This window comes from Gymnogyps californianus, unplaced genomic scaffold (assembly GCF_018139145.2).
Source record: "Gymnogyps californianus isolate 813 unplaced genomic scaffold, ASM1813914v2 HiC_scaffold_61, whole genome shotgun sequence".
In the NCBI taxonomy this organism is placed as follows: domain Eukaryota; kingdom Metazoa; phylum Chordata; class Aves; order Accipitriformes; family Cathartidae; genus Gymnogyps; species Gymnogyps californianus.
In genome coordinates, this window is record NW_026114454.1 from 226,969 (window position 1) to 244,947 (window position 17,979).

General features: G+C 39.9%; 1 protein-coding gene across 1 annotated transcript in view; it reads left to right on the forward strand.

Moving 5' to 3' along the window:
- The window catches only part of LOC127029014 (potassium/sodium hyperpolarization-activated cyclic nucleotide-gated channel 1-like), a 119,104-nt gene that overhangs the window by 44,327 nt on the left and 56,798 nt on the right, over window positions 1-17,979 (forward strand). The window contains exon 3 of the mRNA XM_050914684.1: window positions 6,899-7,117. Within this exon, the coding sequence (XP_050770641.1) occupies window positions 6,899-7,117 (219 nt within the window). The remainder of the gene's footprint in view (window positions 1-6,898; window positions 7,118-17,979) is intronic.

Genomic DNA, 17,979 nt, shown 5'->3' on the forward strand with positions numbered 1-17,979 from the left:
TGTTGTCTCTGCCACTCCTTCCTCCTCAGGGGGAGGAGGACTCACACTCTTCCCCTGCTCCAGCGTGGGGTCCCTCCCACGGGAGACAGTCCTTCACGAACTTCTCCAATGTGAGTCCTTCCCACGGGCTACAGTTCTTCACGAACTGCTCCAGCATGGGTCCCATCCAGGGGGTGCAGTCCTTCAGGAACAGACTGCTCCAGCATGGGTCCCCCGTGGGGTCACAAGCCCTGCCAGCAAACCTGCTTCAGCATGGGCTCCTCTCTCCACAGGGCCACGGGTCCGTAGGTCCTGCCAGGAGCCTGCTCCAGCACGGGCTTCCCATGGGGTCACAGCGTCCTTCAGGCATCCACCTGCTCCAGCGTGGGGTCCTCCACGGGCTGCAGGTGGATATCTGCTCCACCGTGGACCTCCATGGGCTGCAGGGGGACAGCCTGCCTCACCATGGTCTTCACCACAGGCTGCAGGGGAATCTCTCTCTGCTCTGGCGCCTGGAGCACCTCCTCCCCCTCCTTCTTCCCTGACCTTGGTGTCTGCGGAGTTGTTCCTCTCACATCTTCTCACTCCGCTCTCTCTGGCTGCAACTGCTACTCCCCTGTAACTTCTTTTCCCTTTCTTAAATATGTTACCACAGAGGCGCTACCACTGTTGCTGATTGGCTCGGCCTTGGCCAGCGGCGGGTCCGTCTTGGAACCCACTGGCATTAACTTTATCGGACATAGGGGAAGCTTCTAGCAGCTTCTCACAGAAGCCACCCCTATAGCCCCCCCCGCTACCAAAACCTTGCCACGCAAACCCAATACATTTGGGTTTCAGCACAGGACAGGCTCATGACGGCAGCCTAGAAGGAATGGTTCCACACCCACGCCAGCTCCCAAGTAGAACTGGTATTGCTGGGAGAGTGCTACATGGCCAGTGCAACACCAGGGGCGTTTCTAACAGTATACCCATGTGAACCAAGTTCCAGAGCTTGGAAATGCTTTCTGATACTTTTAAATTTACTAGTATAGACACGGACCATCTATATCCTGTCAAGATTTGTATCCATCTTCCCTCCTTCAGATATCACTTCCTTTCAGGAGAATCCAAAGTCTATGGTGGGCATGAATGGATGTGTGTGATTGATTACAAGGCAAGCTTTTCAGGGTAGGGGCAGGCTACTCCCCCACTCCTACTGCAGTTTTGAAAGGGAGAATCAGGAGTGTGAGTTCAAGATCCTTGTAGAAACCATTTCACTTAATTCCTAAGTCAATCTTTGCTCCATGATTGTAAAGCATGCCCTTGCAAACTGAGAGGACCATTTCTGTGACACATGCAGCGACCGTGATGTGAAAGGAAAAAGGGACCGAGTCAAAAATGTGGAAACCACTACTGTCTGTGCAATAGTCTGCTTGTTACGAGATTTCTAAATCAATTTATACTTCAGTGCAAGGGTATGGCTGAGGGAAGATAAGCTGTGCCTGAGGGAATGACTACAATATGGAAGTGGAATTGATTTGTCTGATGACAATAAAATTTCCTGGCAAAAACCTCCATAGATTCCAGTAAAATAGAAACCCTTTCTTAATCCACTGAGAAAAATAATTTGCCTTTTATTGTTGTCCCTTAGAAGGTGCCATGTGACCTTTCTGTGATTTATTTCTTATGAACTGAAAAGTTAATATTACAAAAAGATATTTGTAGCAATTTTGTGTGAAATTATGAGACAAAGGATAGCATCCTGCAGTGAAGGAAGAGGCTTGGAAACAGACCTTTAAAAATCAGAAGTGCCCTGTGATGAATGTATTCTTTAGGATAACTGCTAAGTTAATGTATATACTTACAAAACTAATTGCAAATGATCAGTGATCATTGCTTTCACAAATGTGAGGATTTCCTAATGTCATCAAGCTAGATTATGTAATCAGTCCTTGGATAAACAGCTTTGGTATTTCTCACGATTACAGTCTTTAATAGCTTTTCCAAATTAATGTCATTTCATTTAAAACATTTTAAACCGATTACTGCTAATCTGGAACCAGTGATCAACCCATTGTCAACTAAGAAATTAAATACCCTTTTTTACTGATTGGTAGGAGATTTTTTCAGCTCATAGAGGTTTGGAGTTTTTTTAAATTTATACATTAAAAACAGAATATGACCATTTAGGGAAACATTTAACATTTATTTATAGAAATATTAATATTTAACAATTATATTAAAGAAAAGCTGACTATGTAAACACAGGACTATTTCATAGGATGGGCTTTTATTAACTCAGGAATATTATCTGTGAATGCATTATGTAAAAATTGCCTTATGATGAAAGTGCAAAAATGCTTCTTAATAAAAAAAAAATCTCTGTAGGCTAGTAGCAGAGGAATGGCCACTCCTCACTTTTGTAAAGCAAAGAGCAGCACATCGGAATCGGGTTGTGGAAAATTCCAAACTCTCACGTTGAAACAAAGTTAGGGTTGCTCCTGCCAAACTCTTAGGTTATACAACACAAGTAGAAAAATAATTAAATTATTATTATTATTATTATTTCATATAGTAATGTTGGTAGTAGCATACATGATTTATAGAATTTGACATTAGAACCAATGTTCTTTTTAAGTGGTTTCTACATTTGGGATAAATCAGTGAACAACACAAGCAACTGTACTGAAATTTGTACCCTCCACAATGGTATTTGTTCAGCATCATCTTAAAAAAAATCCCCATAGAAACTAAAAAGACCAATGTTTGCAACTGATTCTACAAGAATTGTTTGATTATTAAGGAGAAAAAAAAAAAAGCATTGGCAAGTATTTTCAGCAACAAAATCCTCAGACAAATCCAAGTTGAATTTGTCAGGCCTTTTCACCAGGTCTTTTTCTCCTTCTGCTAAACCCTTTCTACCCATCTGAGGACCAGCTCCTCAGGACCATCCATTCACAAATGTCTGAAATGTGCCTAGCCTATAACAAGGTCTATGACAAGCTAAATAGTAATATCTAATGCCGCTTATGTAACAAAATAGCGATTTGAGATGGCCTTGACTTCCAATCTGGATTCAGATGCAATCATGACTGTTTGAGGTGTTGGATCCTACTTTGGCATATATATAGGTAGATATATGGTTAAATATATATTTGTTTATTTTATACATTTTTAGTTATTTCTCTTCTGTCATTACAGCTCACTTATTCCCTCATGGTACTACTTCTCAAGTAGTATTTAATTTAGTTTTCACTCTGTTACATATTTAGTAGAAAGCCCTCCTTGTATTTTGTTTCTTCTTGCTTCTCCTTGCTTTCGTTTTCTTATTCATTCTTAAAGACAATGGTATTTTACTTAAAATTGTAATTCACAGACTTGGAAAGGATCTCAGTTGAGAAATAAAATCAACCAGCTTTTGGATTAACTCAAAGACTTTGATGTAAAAATATCATTTTATTGAAATAATTTTAATTGAGATTTATCACACCAAGGATATGATAGAAAAGGTTCATAGACAAGATCAAGATCAGCTTTTATTTAATATTTATAATAGTTATGTTAAAAAGTACAGTTTAGGAGTGAGATCCACTGTATGGAGTCCCACAAGAACTGAGGTTTTGATCTTACAACCTCTTGAATACTATGACTTTAGTAATGCTACTTGTAGCCTTAAAGTTCAGATTTATTTTTTTTCCAGCAAGTAGTTTATTGTTTTCCCCAATGTAGTTGTCATGGTTTAACCCCAGCCAGCAGCTAAGCACCATGCAGCTGCTCCCTCACTCCCCCCCTGCTCCCAGTGGAATGGGGAGGAGAATCGGGGAAAGAAGGTAAAACTTGTGGGTTGAGATAAGAACAGTTTAATAACTCAAGTAAAAGATAATACTAACAATAATAATAATAAAAAATATAATAATAATAATAGTAATGAAAAGGAATAATAATAATAGTAATGAAAAGGAATATAACAAAAAAAAAAGAAGAGGGAAAAAAAAGAAAAAAACCCAGTGATGCACAATGCAATTACCCACTGACCAATGCCAGAGCCGCAATCCACCCCTCCTGGCCAACTCCCCCCTGTTTATATACTGGGCATGATGTTCCATGGTATGGAATACCCCTTTGGCTAGTTCAGGTCAGCTGCCCCAGCTATGCTCCCTCCCAGCTTCTTGCACACCTGCTTGCTGGCAGAGCATGGGAAACTGAAAAGTCCTTGGCTTAAGATAAGCACTACTTAGCAACAACTAAACCATCAGAGTGTTATCAACATTATTCTCACACTAAATCCAAAACCCAGCACTGTACCAGCTACTAAGAAGAGAGTTAACTCTGTCCCAGCCAAAAACAGGGCAGTAGTCTATATAAAGCTACAACTGCCAAAGAATTTGGTATGGTTCTCTAACAATTCCCTTATTAATTATTTGCACCCAAAGGAGATTGATACCAGCTGGAAGGAAAGTCCTTCAAAATACACTGAACCTTGATTGATGTAAGTTGCTTTCCTGAGACACAGGGAACTTGGATTAAAATACCTGCACTGACCCAGATGGCAAGGAGTTTCTGTGCTCCAGCTGGGTATTTGAATCCTGAACTGGAGATTTTTGAGGGAAGCTTCTTCATTTCTTTCATTTTCTGAGTATTTTTTTAAAGCCCCAAAACAAAAGGAAGCTTATTTCCTTGTTACTCCATGAAACTCACCTGATTACCAGCAGTGTAATTTTAATCTAAGATAATTCTTTTTTTTTTTAGTACAGACATTGAAAACCTATTCCTTAGCAGTATCTACAACACAAAAGTTTCATTTGTAAAGACAGAAACAGCTCACAAATCTGAAAAGCTTTAACTTAGAAAGTGAAACAAGTGTAAATACAGAGGAACCATTAATTTGTAAATTATATTAGTGAATAAATAGTAACTTTGTCATCTGCAATCCAAGAATTGTTAGCTTATTTTCTGTTACCAGTTATTTTAGCTGATAGGGTCTAGAAAAAGCATTTGAATAGACGAAAAACACAGGAGTAGTTTGTAACCCTGGCATTTAAATGGCAAGAGAGCAAGCCTGAAGCTTTTTGAGAAAAAAGAGCATTTGAGCAAAGCTTGTATGGGTGGGAGAGAGACACAAATATTGATATTTCATATGTAAATTTTATATATAAATGCTAATGCCGATTTGGAGATTTATGTTAACAGGATTATTATTTTTGGTCCTGTATATTAGACACTATACTGGATAACTGCTTAATCTTACTAATGTCATCCCAGTTCTTCCTTCTTCACTTAATTTCTGAAATTATTCTCAGTTCCTTGTGGTAAATACTGTGTTTTCTCATGTACGCTGCGTGCCTCGAAGCACAATTTGTTTTCCTGGGCACTGGATGATCAACAGCTATAAAACTGTTCTCGTTTCATTCCTTTCACAAGGAAAATAGAAAAATCTGACAAGGACTCCCAGGGCTTTTTGGAATGTGTTAAAGTGTCTGCTTTTCTCTGGGAACAACCCCTTTGACTGTCTCTATATAAAGCTAAAGGGAGGATGCTGACAACACCTTTGCAATTTTAAAAGCTTGTGAGTGAGCTGTCGGGTCCTTCTAATCTCCCAGAGAGAATGGGAAGGGGTAGCTACATATCAGAAATGCAGGACCCAGGTATTCGCCTTTTATTTTGAGCTGTGTTTCACAGATCATGGCTATGAACATGGGTTTGCTATAATTGCAGAATAAACAGACTTCTTTTGAATTGAGATGCTTCTGGTATAAACAATATTACAAGAAAAACAGGATAAGCATACATTACAACAAATAACACTTTTTCTCTCCTTCGGAAGTGAAACAGCTGGTAAGATGAAATGTGGTTGTGTGTTAAAATAGACAACTCTGAAAAGAAAGAAATGGGGCCTGTCGTGGTTTAACCCCAGCCAGCAACTAAGCACCACGCAGCCGCTTCCTCCTTCCCCCTCCCAGTGGGGTGAGGAGGAGGAAAGAGGGGGAAAAAAAAAAAAGTAAAACTCGTGGGTTGAGATAAGAACAGTTTAATAACTAAAGTAAAATATAATACTAACAATAGTAATAATGAAATATAATATAATAATAATAGTAATAAAAAGGAATATAACAAAAAAGGAGGGGGAGGAAGGGAAAAAACAAACAAACAAACAAACACCAAAAAAAAAAACCCACCAGTGATGCACAATGCAATTGCTCACCACCTGCTGACCAATGCCCAGTTAGTTCCCGAGCCACGATCCACACCACCCAGCCAACTCCCCCCTGTTTATATACTGGGCATGACGTTCCATGGTATGGAATACCCCTTTGGCTAGTTCAGGTCAGCTGCCCCGGCTCTGCTCCCTCCCAGCTTCTTGCACACCTGCTTGCTGGCAGAGCATGGGAAACTGAAAAGTCCTTGGCTGAAGATAAGCGCTACTTAGCAACAACTAAAACATCAGAGTGTTATCAACATTATTCTCACACTAAATCCAAAACACAGCACTGTACCAGCTACTAAGAAGAAAATTAACTCTATCCCAGCTGAAACCAGGACAGGCCATAGGAGTATGTTCGTGCATATTAAAACAAAATACTACCTTCTTGCGCTTGATAAATCTGCATGCTCATCTCTTTCTAATCCATCTGTCATGGACTGTAAAATAAAATTGACTTTTAGTCTCCTTGTAATTAGGTTAACACCCACGTTTAAGAATACAATTATGTATTAAAAATAGTCAATTTTATTTCATCTCACTGTGCTAAGTACTATCTGGCAGAATCTCTGATGCTTTATCTAATAATTAATTTAGAAGGAATATCTCTTCTCATGCACAGAGGATACATTACCAGACTGCTCTTTCAGAGCCAGTAATCTATGATCCCACTATACAGGTACAAATGTATTTTTCCCTTCAGTTGCTTGCTGGCTCAGTCATTTGTCTCTTTTCTTGCAGAATGATTCCTGGGGAAAGCAGTACTCATATGCACTCTTCAAAGCCATGAGCCATATGCTCTGCATTGGTTATGGAGCCCGCGCCCCTGTCAGCATGTCCGACCTCTGGATAACCATGTTGAGTATGATTGTGGGGGCTACTTGTTATGCCATGTTTGTTGGTCATGCCACTGCCCTCATTCAGTCTCTGGATTCCTCACGGCGACAATATCAAGAAAAGGTAACTCATTTTAATGTAACTTCTTAAGTTTTGAAATAGATTAATGAGTTGTTTTAAATGTGGAAAAGGCCTTACAAGTTTACATGAAATAATCTAGTAGCATCTGAATCCTGCAGCAAATTTCATTGAATTCAGAACATGCCATGGGCTAAATATATTCCTGCATAAACCCACATTCCTTAGGGTGCACACAGTTCTGTGTGTCACATGCATTGAATGAAATCTTGAATGTGAAACTTGCTTTAAACTCTGTAAAATCTTCTGTGAAAACTCCATCCCCTGGTTCAGACTGTGCTTTATACCCCTGTGCTATGCTCTGTAGGTACTTGATCTAGGTAGCTTGAATGAGGGCCTTGAGCTCAGTACCTTGGGTATGTCTATACAATTTCCTGTTATTCCTTTGGATCGCAATTTAGGGAAAAACTTGAACATGTAAAAAGAATGGCCTTTAAATGAGGACCAGACCCAATCAATTAGTTTTGTTTGGAACTACCTCAGAGAAGTGCTCAGAAGAGGTCTTTGCTTTATAATGGTATTGTTTACACTATCCTCCATGACCTGTTAGGTCCTCTCCAAGGACAAAAGGAACGGTGACCAAAGGATAGAAACATAGAGAGAATTTAGTGGAAGAAAGAGAGTTCTTTATGAAACAGAAAGAAAAAGTTCATTCGATTCCTTATTAGATTCCTTGTAGGTATGGTTGGAATTAAAAAGGCATAAATAGGTACAGGGTGGGAACTTTCTGAAATGAGCACAAAGATGCACTAATTAACACTGTTAGTTGTGTAATAAAAGGCAGAGGCAAGTATGGGTGAAGCTATGAAACCAGGTGATGAGGCAAGGAATGGTGGCGTAAGGAAGAAAGGATCAGAATGAACCTCAGCAAGGGACAATAATGATATGCAGAGTTATTGAGGTGCTTAAAAGAAACCAAAATTGGTTATTATAGTAAATGGGGAACTGAAGAGGCCATGCCAGGAGAGAGGTCAGCTGAGCAAGGTAGTGAAATCAGAGAGTTCAAATCAGCAAATAAAAAACACGGCCTGAGCAATAGTATTTGGCATATGTCCATAAGAAAGTCCAGAAAGGCAAATTGGGCAGAAATCCCGGTGTGATGGAACACAAGCCTGGGGGAGAAACCTGGAAGAGAGTAAGTAGAGGAGAGGGTGACCCTGGCATGTGCTGAAGATGAAAAGGAATGGCCTGAGTTTGCTGGGCAAGAAAAAGGGAAAAGTCCAAAAAAAGATCTGAGTAGGATGGATTGGAGCATTTTCTTTGCAGGCAGGCAAAGAGAGAGGAAGACAAGAGTGTGTAGGAGAAAAAGAGTTTACATTCAGTTTTGTTAAGCTCAAGTTGCAACAAGACCATGGAGTCAATATATAAGAGACAGGGAGAGGTAAGGGATGAGCTATAAGTCCAGCAACAGAAAAATTAGCCAGTGGCTGACACATTAATCTCACAGCTGTTTAAAACAGAAGTTTGCAAGCAAGAAAGCCCACACAATGTTATCTTAAAACATAAGTGAGGATGAGAGATTTAGAAGGAGAGGATGAGTGAGCATTAAAACCTCTGAAAATTTGAGTTCTGTCAGTGACTATGTGAAACCACCTAATCCATCTCAGTATAAAGTCACGGGGCTAATCCTGGTAGGTGATTTAACCCAAACTAACTGGCTTGTTGGGTCTGTTCTGCCAGCTGAAAGGGAATTAATTTTATCAAAATGGGATACTTGTAGGGAGCTGTGGGGCAGAAACATCTTAACCATAGACATAAAGGAAGGCATAGAGAAGGAAACCCTAAACCTAGTATAACTGCAGCATGATATCACAATGTTTTGAGCATCAGAAATATAGTGCATGTGTAAAAATATTCATATGTTTTAAACTGTGTTAAGTAAAGCCAGTTTCATTTGCAATTTTGGTGTAAATTAAAACCTGGCAGCAGTCAAGTGGTATTGCATTTCTCATGTTTTCACATAACAGCAAACAAAGCTTTTCTTTTTTTTCCCCCTGTTTTTTATGCACACACTTTATTAAACATTAGTATAGAAATGTCTGGCATTTTTCACTTCCTGCAGTTCTGAACATTTTCATTCTTCTTTTTGTTTTTACTTCTTATTTGTTTCCTGACATCAGAGGCAAAAGCATAACATGGCATTGACAATCAGGAATGAAAGAAATGAGCCAGAAATGGCATGTTTCTCTGTCTTTCTGTCAGCCATTTGTATGCCAGTTATTATGGGCTAGAGCTAAAGGATGTCTTAATTAAAGAATTTTTTCTACTGATTTCTGAGACCCTGAAATCATATGTATCAGCTATAACAACTATACTGACATGTTTGTATATTCTTGTCCATTGCTTTATCATAGTTTAATCATATATTTTGAAATAAATCTTTGATTATAGCCTAAGAATTATAAACCATTACTATATACTGCTAATGAATATTGTATATTTTTCTTTACTCTGCAAACTAGATAAATGGGTATTTCAAAGACCAGTTTGTGCTATCCATTTTGTCAGCATATTTTCTAAATTATTGACAGATAAAAATAGCTTATATTATTTCACTTAACTGAGACTTGAGAAAAAAGTAAATCAAATCTTCAGCCACAGGTTTCAGAGTTTTAATATATATACTGCAATATCTATTTTTGTCTAGTGCATTGCTTTTTTTTTTTTCTCCTGGAATTCAAAAATTGGAAAAATCAGGAGACTGTGACTTGTTTAGATTTTTTGGGCTTAAATGCTAGGATCAACTTCTTTTTTTTTAGTCTTATGTATATAGGATTGTGTAGTTCTTGGCTCCATTGTTTTCTTTATAAGAGATACAGAAAATAATGGAATTAACATGAATTGCTAGGCAACATAGAATGATAGCGGAGATGAAGAAAGATGTTGTTCTTAGGTTCTTCTCTGAGTAACATCATGCCAAAATCTTATCCTCCTTGTTTTCCGACTGGTTTTTCTGCTGTAGCTAAAATGATTTTTCATAAATGTATCTGTGGAATGCAACTAATGGAAGGAGAGTTCTGGTCCTTCTCACACTGAAAGCAGCTAGAAGTGACATATTTGCTGAAATCACCATATCTTCCTCATTCAGATCCTTCCAAAGCTCAGGGTATGCAAAACTAGAACAGGCATAATTCAAAATGGAAGAAATAAACACAGGAAGACAAGAGAGAGTTTTCATTAAGCCAAATACATCAAACACCATCTAAGAACTTGACCTGTGCCAAGCATTGCATGCTGAGAGAAATCAAAGTATGGTAAGAAAGAAAATATTGTTCCACGAGTTTACTGTTATGGGCCAAAGACATAATTTATCAGAGGAAATTAACAGTGATTATTAGCTGCCAAATGTAGAAGGTGGACAATAAAATCACATACCAAGAATTGCTACAAAAAAGGACGCATTGGTACATTCTGGTCACTTTGAGGAACACTTCAGAGTGTCATTTATTTGAAACAACCAGAAATTCATATGCAGAATTTGTTAATAAACTAGTGTGAAACAAAGCAGCCAAATGAACAGTCACTTGACAAGGAGCTAAAGATCATTAGTAAAATACTTCTTCTTTTAGATGTTGTCAGTTTTTAATAGGAAGATGTTCACCTAATGCTCTGGATATCATTGAATAATCTTGATTGAAGACTTGTTAATATTTCCTCTGTTCCAGTCTGTTGTGGGCATAAAATATCCAAGAACAAAGTCACAACAAGCTAATAGAGGCAAGATTTGTGATAGCATACAGATTATCTCATGTTCATAAAGATTTTAAAATTGGTTTGATAAAATGACAGCTATTAGACCCATTTTCATTATGCTATCATTTTGTATATTTTGATTTTTCTCTATTGGTAAGCAACTCAAACAACCGTGCAAGGTTTCAAAAATAGAAAAAACAGACAAAGCATTTTTACCAGTTGCAAGTATTAGAGAGGCATAAAACATATTCAATTCAACCATATACATATCATAGGAAATGGAAAAAATTACAACTATCTCTATATAGTGGATGCTGTCCTAGTCTTGGGAAGATATGTTAAATCATTATTAAAGATATGAAAGAATTCTGGGCTTGACATTGACTTCAAATGTCCCAAAGGACATCTCCTCCTAGCCCTATACTCTGCTTTTATCTTATCTCTTAATTTATAGTCTTTTAGCACATTTTCAGTTAAATCAGTCTAGTTCAAAGGGAGAAAAGGATCTAAAAGTACTTTTCTACAGATAAAAAGCAATAATTGCATATACAGATTATTTAAAAGCAACTTACTAATTGGTGTTGGGTATTTTTACATAGACAGCATTGTGATTTGAAGCACAGATTGCTCATTTTTCATTTTCTTAAGCATCCAAAGAAATGTTTACAAATAAATAACAGGGTTAGGGCAGGAAGATGGCTTTAGATTTTGCAGCACGAGGCCTTGCACTGGCTTTTCAAGTCTGCCTCTCACAGCTCCAGTTTGGATATCTAAATTGTCTGTGTAGTGCATGGGGAGACACTCAACATGCACTCGCAAGAGGCAGCAAGCTCTCAGGGTGCTTTGGGGCAGCAGTGGCTGAAGTGTGTTTCCATTTCCCTTCCCCTCCACGAAGCTGTGGCACATACTCGAGCACGTTGTGCAGTGAGACATCTGAGCTCCTTCCTTTGAAAACAGGGAAGAGGGACCACCTTTCTCTTTGGAGGCGGCCAGAAGAGCAGGTGGAAATGCCTCCCCTGCCCAAGATGCACCTGGGGTAGAGGACAGTCCTGGAAATGGCAGAGGCAGGTTCGGAGCCAACCTGCACCTGAAGCAGGAGTATGTCCCTGCCGCTCACTCTGGGCTCCTTGTGCTGGTGCGAGATGAAGCAGATGGAAAGTGGAAAGGAGACTCCTCACCTCAGCAGCTCAAACCACATTACTTTGCTGAGAGGAATGGAAAATGCGCTGTGCCCAAGAGGGTTAAGGTGAATGACCATGACTCCCTGGGGGACAACACACTCTGCTCCCCCACCTCTCCCCAGGGGCATTTATAACTGGTTCCCAGAAAACTCGCAAGAGGTGCTGGCAGCAGGGACAAAACCTTTTCTCAGACGAGTGTCTTAAATGCTGGGGTGGAAAGTCGCGCTTCTTTCTCTGAGCAGTTATTTTAGGGTGCAGTGGAGAGGCTCTGCCATAGAGTAAATCAAGACTTGGTAACCACTCATTCAGCTAGTGATGCCTCTGAATTTTTTAATGAGCAATAGAAGGCAGCTCTTCCATGTTTTCCTAAGTTTTAAGCACTTTGTGGTTAAACTCAAGGTGGAACAAGGCAGACACCCAGTTCTCAATATGCTCATTAGTAGAGCTTTGGTGCCTAGCAGACTTTTCTGGAAAATCTTAGACATCTGTAAGTATCTCATCTGTAAGTATCAGGGACTTGCAGATTTCCACAGGAGTCTAGGAAATGGCAATTCTGGTCATGATGCAAATGCGTAGAAAAGGAAGAGCTACAGCAAACTCAGGACCACATCACTATTTAACTAGGCTTGTACCAGCTTTTGGTATATTTTTTATTAAACTAAATATAAATATACATATATATGTAAATGTAAATATAATTTTTGATCAGCTTGCCCTTGCTGGAGACCAGTCAGATGAGATAGAATGAAACAGATAAAGCAGAGTTTCTGATGCCTACATATTATATACCATTCATAAAAATCTTTGCATTTCTAGTTGCTCTGGCTTTTTTTTTTGCTTAAACTGGACAGATGTACAGAATAGAAAGAGCAGAACTTGAATTTTACACACCCAGCTGAACTTGCAACATGGAGTTTTAGCATGTAATTCCTGGATCTGATCTGATCAGCAAAGTTTCTCATGAAATACTGATTTGCAAGTTCAGTAGCTTTTCATAGTGTTCACTTTTTTTTTTTTTTTTAAATGGAGCTCCTGCTTTTCTGATGCTGCTAGTGGTTTTTAGAAAGCCTGAGAATAGTGTAACACAAAAATGTTCTGTGATTGGTCTCAACTCCTTCTCTTTACTTAACAATAGCCCGTTTTCACTTATACAGCATAATTTTAATAATAGGTCATGTCATGTTCAGATTGCTGGAGCAGGTGAGCCATTTTGCAGATAAATCTTGTCTTTTCTGTGCAGTTGTGCTACAGTATACATGCCACCCCAAAGGAATTACTTATTTTGGAGAATGAGGAATGGTTTACTTTATCCTGTGGTTATATCTACTCACAAGAAAAAAAAAAGGGAAATAAAGCAAAATCTGGTCACTGAATATCAGCCTGTAGTTTTGCAAGTTTTTATAAAAAATCTCATCAGCTTGCACAGATTTATATCCTATTTAGCTTTGCCACAGTGCAGTATTTTAAATAGTAAACAATTTCTGAAGTGTGTTATGAGTGATCAGGTACAAGAGTTGCTAAATTTTTGTACAGTCTCAAACCTTCGGGACCGAGTATTAACTGTGCCAAAAACATTATAGTCATCATAGCACTGAGAAGTAGAAAATTCATTATTCCCTAAATATTTAGGAATAACTGAGAGTCAGTGCCTGAGCCAGTATCTATGGATTGTTTCTGGTAGTTATAATTCTTGGGTTTGTGATTTTATTTAGAAGTCCATGGGGTCTTCTAGTTAGAAAGGGTCTGGAAGTCCTGACTTTTGGATTATTTCTGAATCATTATATCATCTTATGCTGTTCTGGCAACCATCAGATGACAGGCTGCTAAATGGATAGATGTAGTATTCCTGTCTTCTGTGAGCCTTATTGATCCTTGTAGAAAGTGCTGAGATTTCTTAGAATAAAACAAGTTATTAAAAGATATTTGGTATAGCTGAATTACAAAATATTCTGAAAGGGAAAAACACATAGCTGCAGCTCAGAAAAAACTTTTCAGGTATTCTGTTTCAAAGGGTGCATACTGTTATTTAAAAGAACATGCTTGCACTTGTAGATATGCTAATTCTTTTATTTATTCTTAAATATTCTTTAAATATTTTGATGCATAATAAAGACCATTGTGAACTCAACCCTCTGACATATAACTGAATATGTAAATACAGCCACTAGAGCCAGTGTGGACTGCACAGAGACTTATTCAATGAATGTGAAAATGTTTGTTGTGTCAGGATAGGGCCTTTATTAGCATCACTTGCTTTCTCTTTCTGTCAGCTCATCTTATCAATTTTCATTTATTATAATTATCTGAATTTTTGCTGCATATATAGTTGTGATATTTAATTTGACCTTGATCTTCCCAGGTTTTGAAATGGGAAAGAACAATAGATATTATTGAAACAAGTAAGGACAAAAACTATTCCCCCTCTCCCTCTAAACAAAAATCAGAAGTTACTTACCTTTAACAATACAGTGATAACAAAATAAATGTGTTTCTTTTCAAGTGGAACTGAATAGTACGCTGTGGTGGGTTGACCTTGGCTGGCTGCCAGGTGCCCACCAAGCCGCTCTATCACTTCCCCTCCTCAGCAAGACAGGGGGAGAAAATAAGATGAAAAACTCGTGGGTCGAAATAAAGGCAGTTTAATAAAGAAAAGCAAAGGCCATGTGCAGAAGCAAAAAAAAAAAAAAAATTCTCTACTTCCCATCAGCAGGCAATGTCCAGCCACTTCCTGGGAAGTAGGGCTTCAGTACATGTAGTGGTTGCTTCAGAAGACAAACGCCTTAATAACGAATACCCCCCTCCTCTCCTCCTTTCTCTTAGCTTTTATTGCTGAGCACAAGGTCATATGGTATGGAATATCCCTTTGGTCAGTTTGGGTCAGCTGTCCTGGCTATGTCTTGATGCTGTGCTGCTCAGCAGTAGCCAAAACCCTGGTGTGTTATCAACACCTTTCTAGCTACAAATACAAAGCACAGCACTATGAGGGCTGCTATGGGGAAAGTTAACTCCATCCCAGCCGGACCCAGTACATACGCTCAGTTTGAGGGTAAGACCCTAAGTTTGAAGGAGAGGAATATAAATCAGTCAGAATGTTCTCACTAGACTGCTCTCCTGTTTTGTTCTGGTACTTCATTATTGTATTTCAGCTTCTTGTTACAGTCAGTCTTGCTGGGGTAATCGGGCTGGTTATTTTTGCCTTGTATCTCTAAAAGGGTGATTGGTTCCTCCCAGTAGCAGGTACTGTGCAAGCCAAGTGCTATCCACCCAGCTGCATCATACCTGTGCCAAACTGTGCAAAACAAAAAATAAAAAAAATCCTTTAGAACACATTTTTCTAAACACTAAATATTTACTAAAAGCATAATGAAAGCAGATCTTTTCATAAAAATGCACAATGCTATGAGTTAGCATTGTACAGTTTGGGGTTAGGAAAATGTCATTTTCACATAAGCATCTATACAATCACCTTCTAGAAAAAATATTTGTTCATCAGCTGCTTTTTATTACGGGCAGCACCGGATGCCTATATATATTCAGGTAGAGCTGGCTGAACATATTTCTTTATTGCAGAATTTGATGTAAATGTAAAAATAATTTTATAAAGTTTTGAAGAAAACGTTGAGCAATTCTTAAATGAAAAGTGAAGGCAAGTCTTTGGGTGTTTCTTATTATACATTTGATTGGAGCTGGTAACCTGAGTTTAATGGAGTTAATTCCCCTAATTAAGATACCTCCCTATCCTTTTTCATTTTTCAACATTATTTTTTCTGGCACAGGTCTTTCTTTTCTCCTGACTTTGTAGAGAATTTAAGCAAGTAAGAGGAGAGGGTGATCACCTGGTAGAAGAGTCTAGCTCTCTTTGTTGCTGCTTCACACCTGCACAGCATCAGGAGTTTTTCAGCCCTTGTTTGGGCAGTGTCAGGGCAGCATCAGAAGATGGACATGGGCCTCATCTCAGCTAGGAGTACCACTGACACCAGAGGCAGCCCAAAAGGCTAACGCAAAGGAAAATTGAGGCAGAGAGCCCAAAGGGATGATTGATCAGTGTAACAGAGGAAGGCACCTGTGACTTTTTCCTATGGTATGCCTGCAAGGAAAAAAGCAGCTGGAAGTAGCAGGAGCCAAAGGATATGTGAAGTGGGAGGTAGGGAGGAATGAAGAGGGGAAAGAACAGGGACTGCACTGGGGGGAGAGGCTGTCAGCTTCTTTTAAATAGAAGAACTGTGATAGATATAGGAGCTTATAATGGAGGATTTGTTGATGGCCCTTGAATTCATCTGCTGAGAAGAGCCTCTGATTGGGCAGTACATGACCTCATTTAGAAGAAATTCAGAAATGATTTGCTGTGTCTAGACCACATATCTCTTGAAGACTGAAAAATGGCCTGGTGATCTATTATTTATCTATTGCATCCTTAAAATCAAGCCCCCTTCAAAACAACAAGAAAAAAGTTCTTTTAAACAAAAACAACCACTTTTTGCATTGCCCACCTGGAAGGACCCTCCTCAGCAGGGCTGTGCAGGTTCCAGGTTGGCTTCACCAGGGTTCCCACACTGGAGCCTTTCGATAGGATGCCATTGTCAGTGCTGGTAATGGTGTTTAGAGTACTAGTTGTATTGGGTTTGCGTGGCAAGGCTTTAGTAGCAGGGGGGCTACAGGGGTGGCTTCTGTGAGAAGCTGCTAGAAGCTTCCCCTATGTCTGATAGAGCCAATGCCAGCCAGCTCCAAGACGGACCCGCTGCTGGCCAAAGCTGAGCCAATCAGCGATGGTGGTAGCGCCTCTGTGATAACATATTGAAGAAAGGGAAAAGAAGTTACAGGGGAGTAGCAGTTGCAGCGAGAGAGAGAGGAGTGAGAAGATGTGAGAGGAACAACTCTGCAGACACCAAGGTCAGTGAAGAAGGAGGGGGAGGAGGTGCTCCAGGCACCGGAGCAGAGAGATTCCCCTGCAGCCCCTGGTGAAGACCATGGTGAGGCAGGCTGTCCCCCTGCAGCCCATGGACATCCACGGTGGAGCAGATATCCACCTGCAGCCCGTGGAGGACCCCACGCCAGAGCAGGTGGATGCCCGAAGGAGGCTGTGACCCCGTGGGAAGCCCGTGCTGGAGCAGGCTCCTGGCAGGACCCATGGAGAGAGGAGCCCATGCTGGAGCAGGTTTGCTGGCAAGACTTGTGACCCCATGGGGGACACACGCTGGAGCAGTCTGTTCCTGAAGGACTGCACCCTGCAGAAGGGACCCACACTGGAGCAGTTTGTGAAGAACTGCAGCCTGTGAGAAGGACTCACGTTGGAGAAGTTCATGGAGGACTGTCTCCTGTAGGAGGGACCCCACACTGGAGCAGGGGAAGAGTGTGAGTCCTCCTCCCCCTGAGGAGGAAGGAGCAGCAGAAACAACATGTGATGAACTGACCCAAACCCCCATTCCCCGTCCCCCTGCACCACTGGGAAGGAGGAGGTAGAGAAAATCAGGAGTAAAGTTAAGCCTGGGAAGAAGGGAGGGGTGGGGGGAAGGTGTTTTTTAAGATTTGGTTTTATTTCTCATTACCCTACTCTGATTTGATTGGTAATAAATTCAATTAATTTCCCCAAGTTGAGTCTGTTTTGCCTGTGACAGTAATTGGTGAGTGATCTCTCCCTGTCCTTATCTCGACCCATGAGCCTTTCATTTTCTCTCCCCTGTCCAGTTGAGGAGGGGGAGTGATAGAGCGGCTTTGGTGGGCACCTGGCATCCAGCCAGGGTCAACCCACCACACTAGTTTAAAATAAAAGTGGACTTACTTAGATTATCAATTGCACATGTGAAACAATAGCCATTGGAGGCTATCATACTTACAGCCAGTGGTACTATAGTGCAAATTGCTTCTCTTGCCATGGAAACAAAGGCTCCTTTATTCTACTCTAAAACTAAGGTAAATTTTGCTAAAATTTCAGATGCTGAACAGAGTTCTCCTAAAAATACATAAGATAGGAAG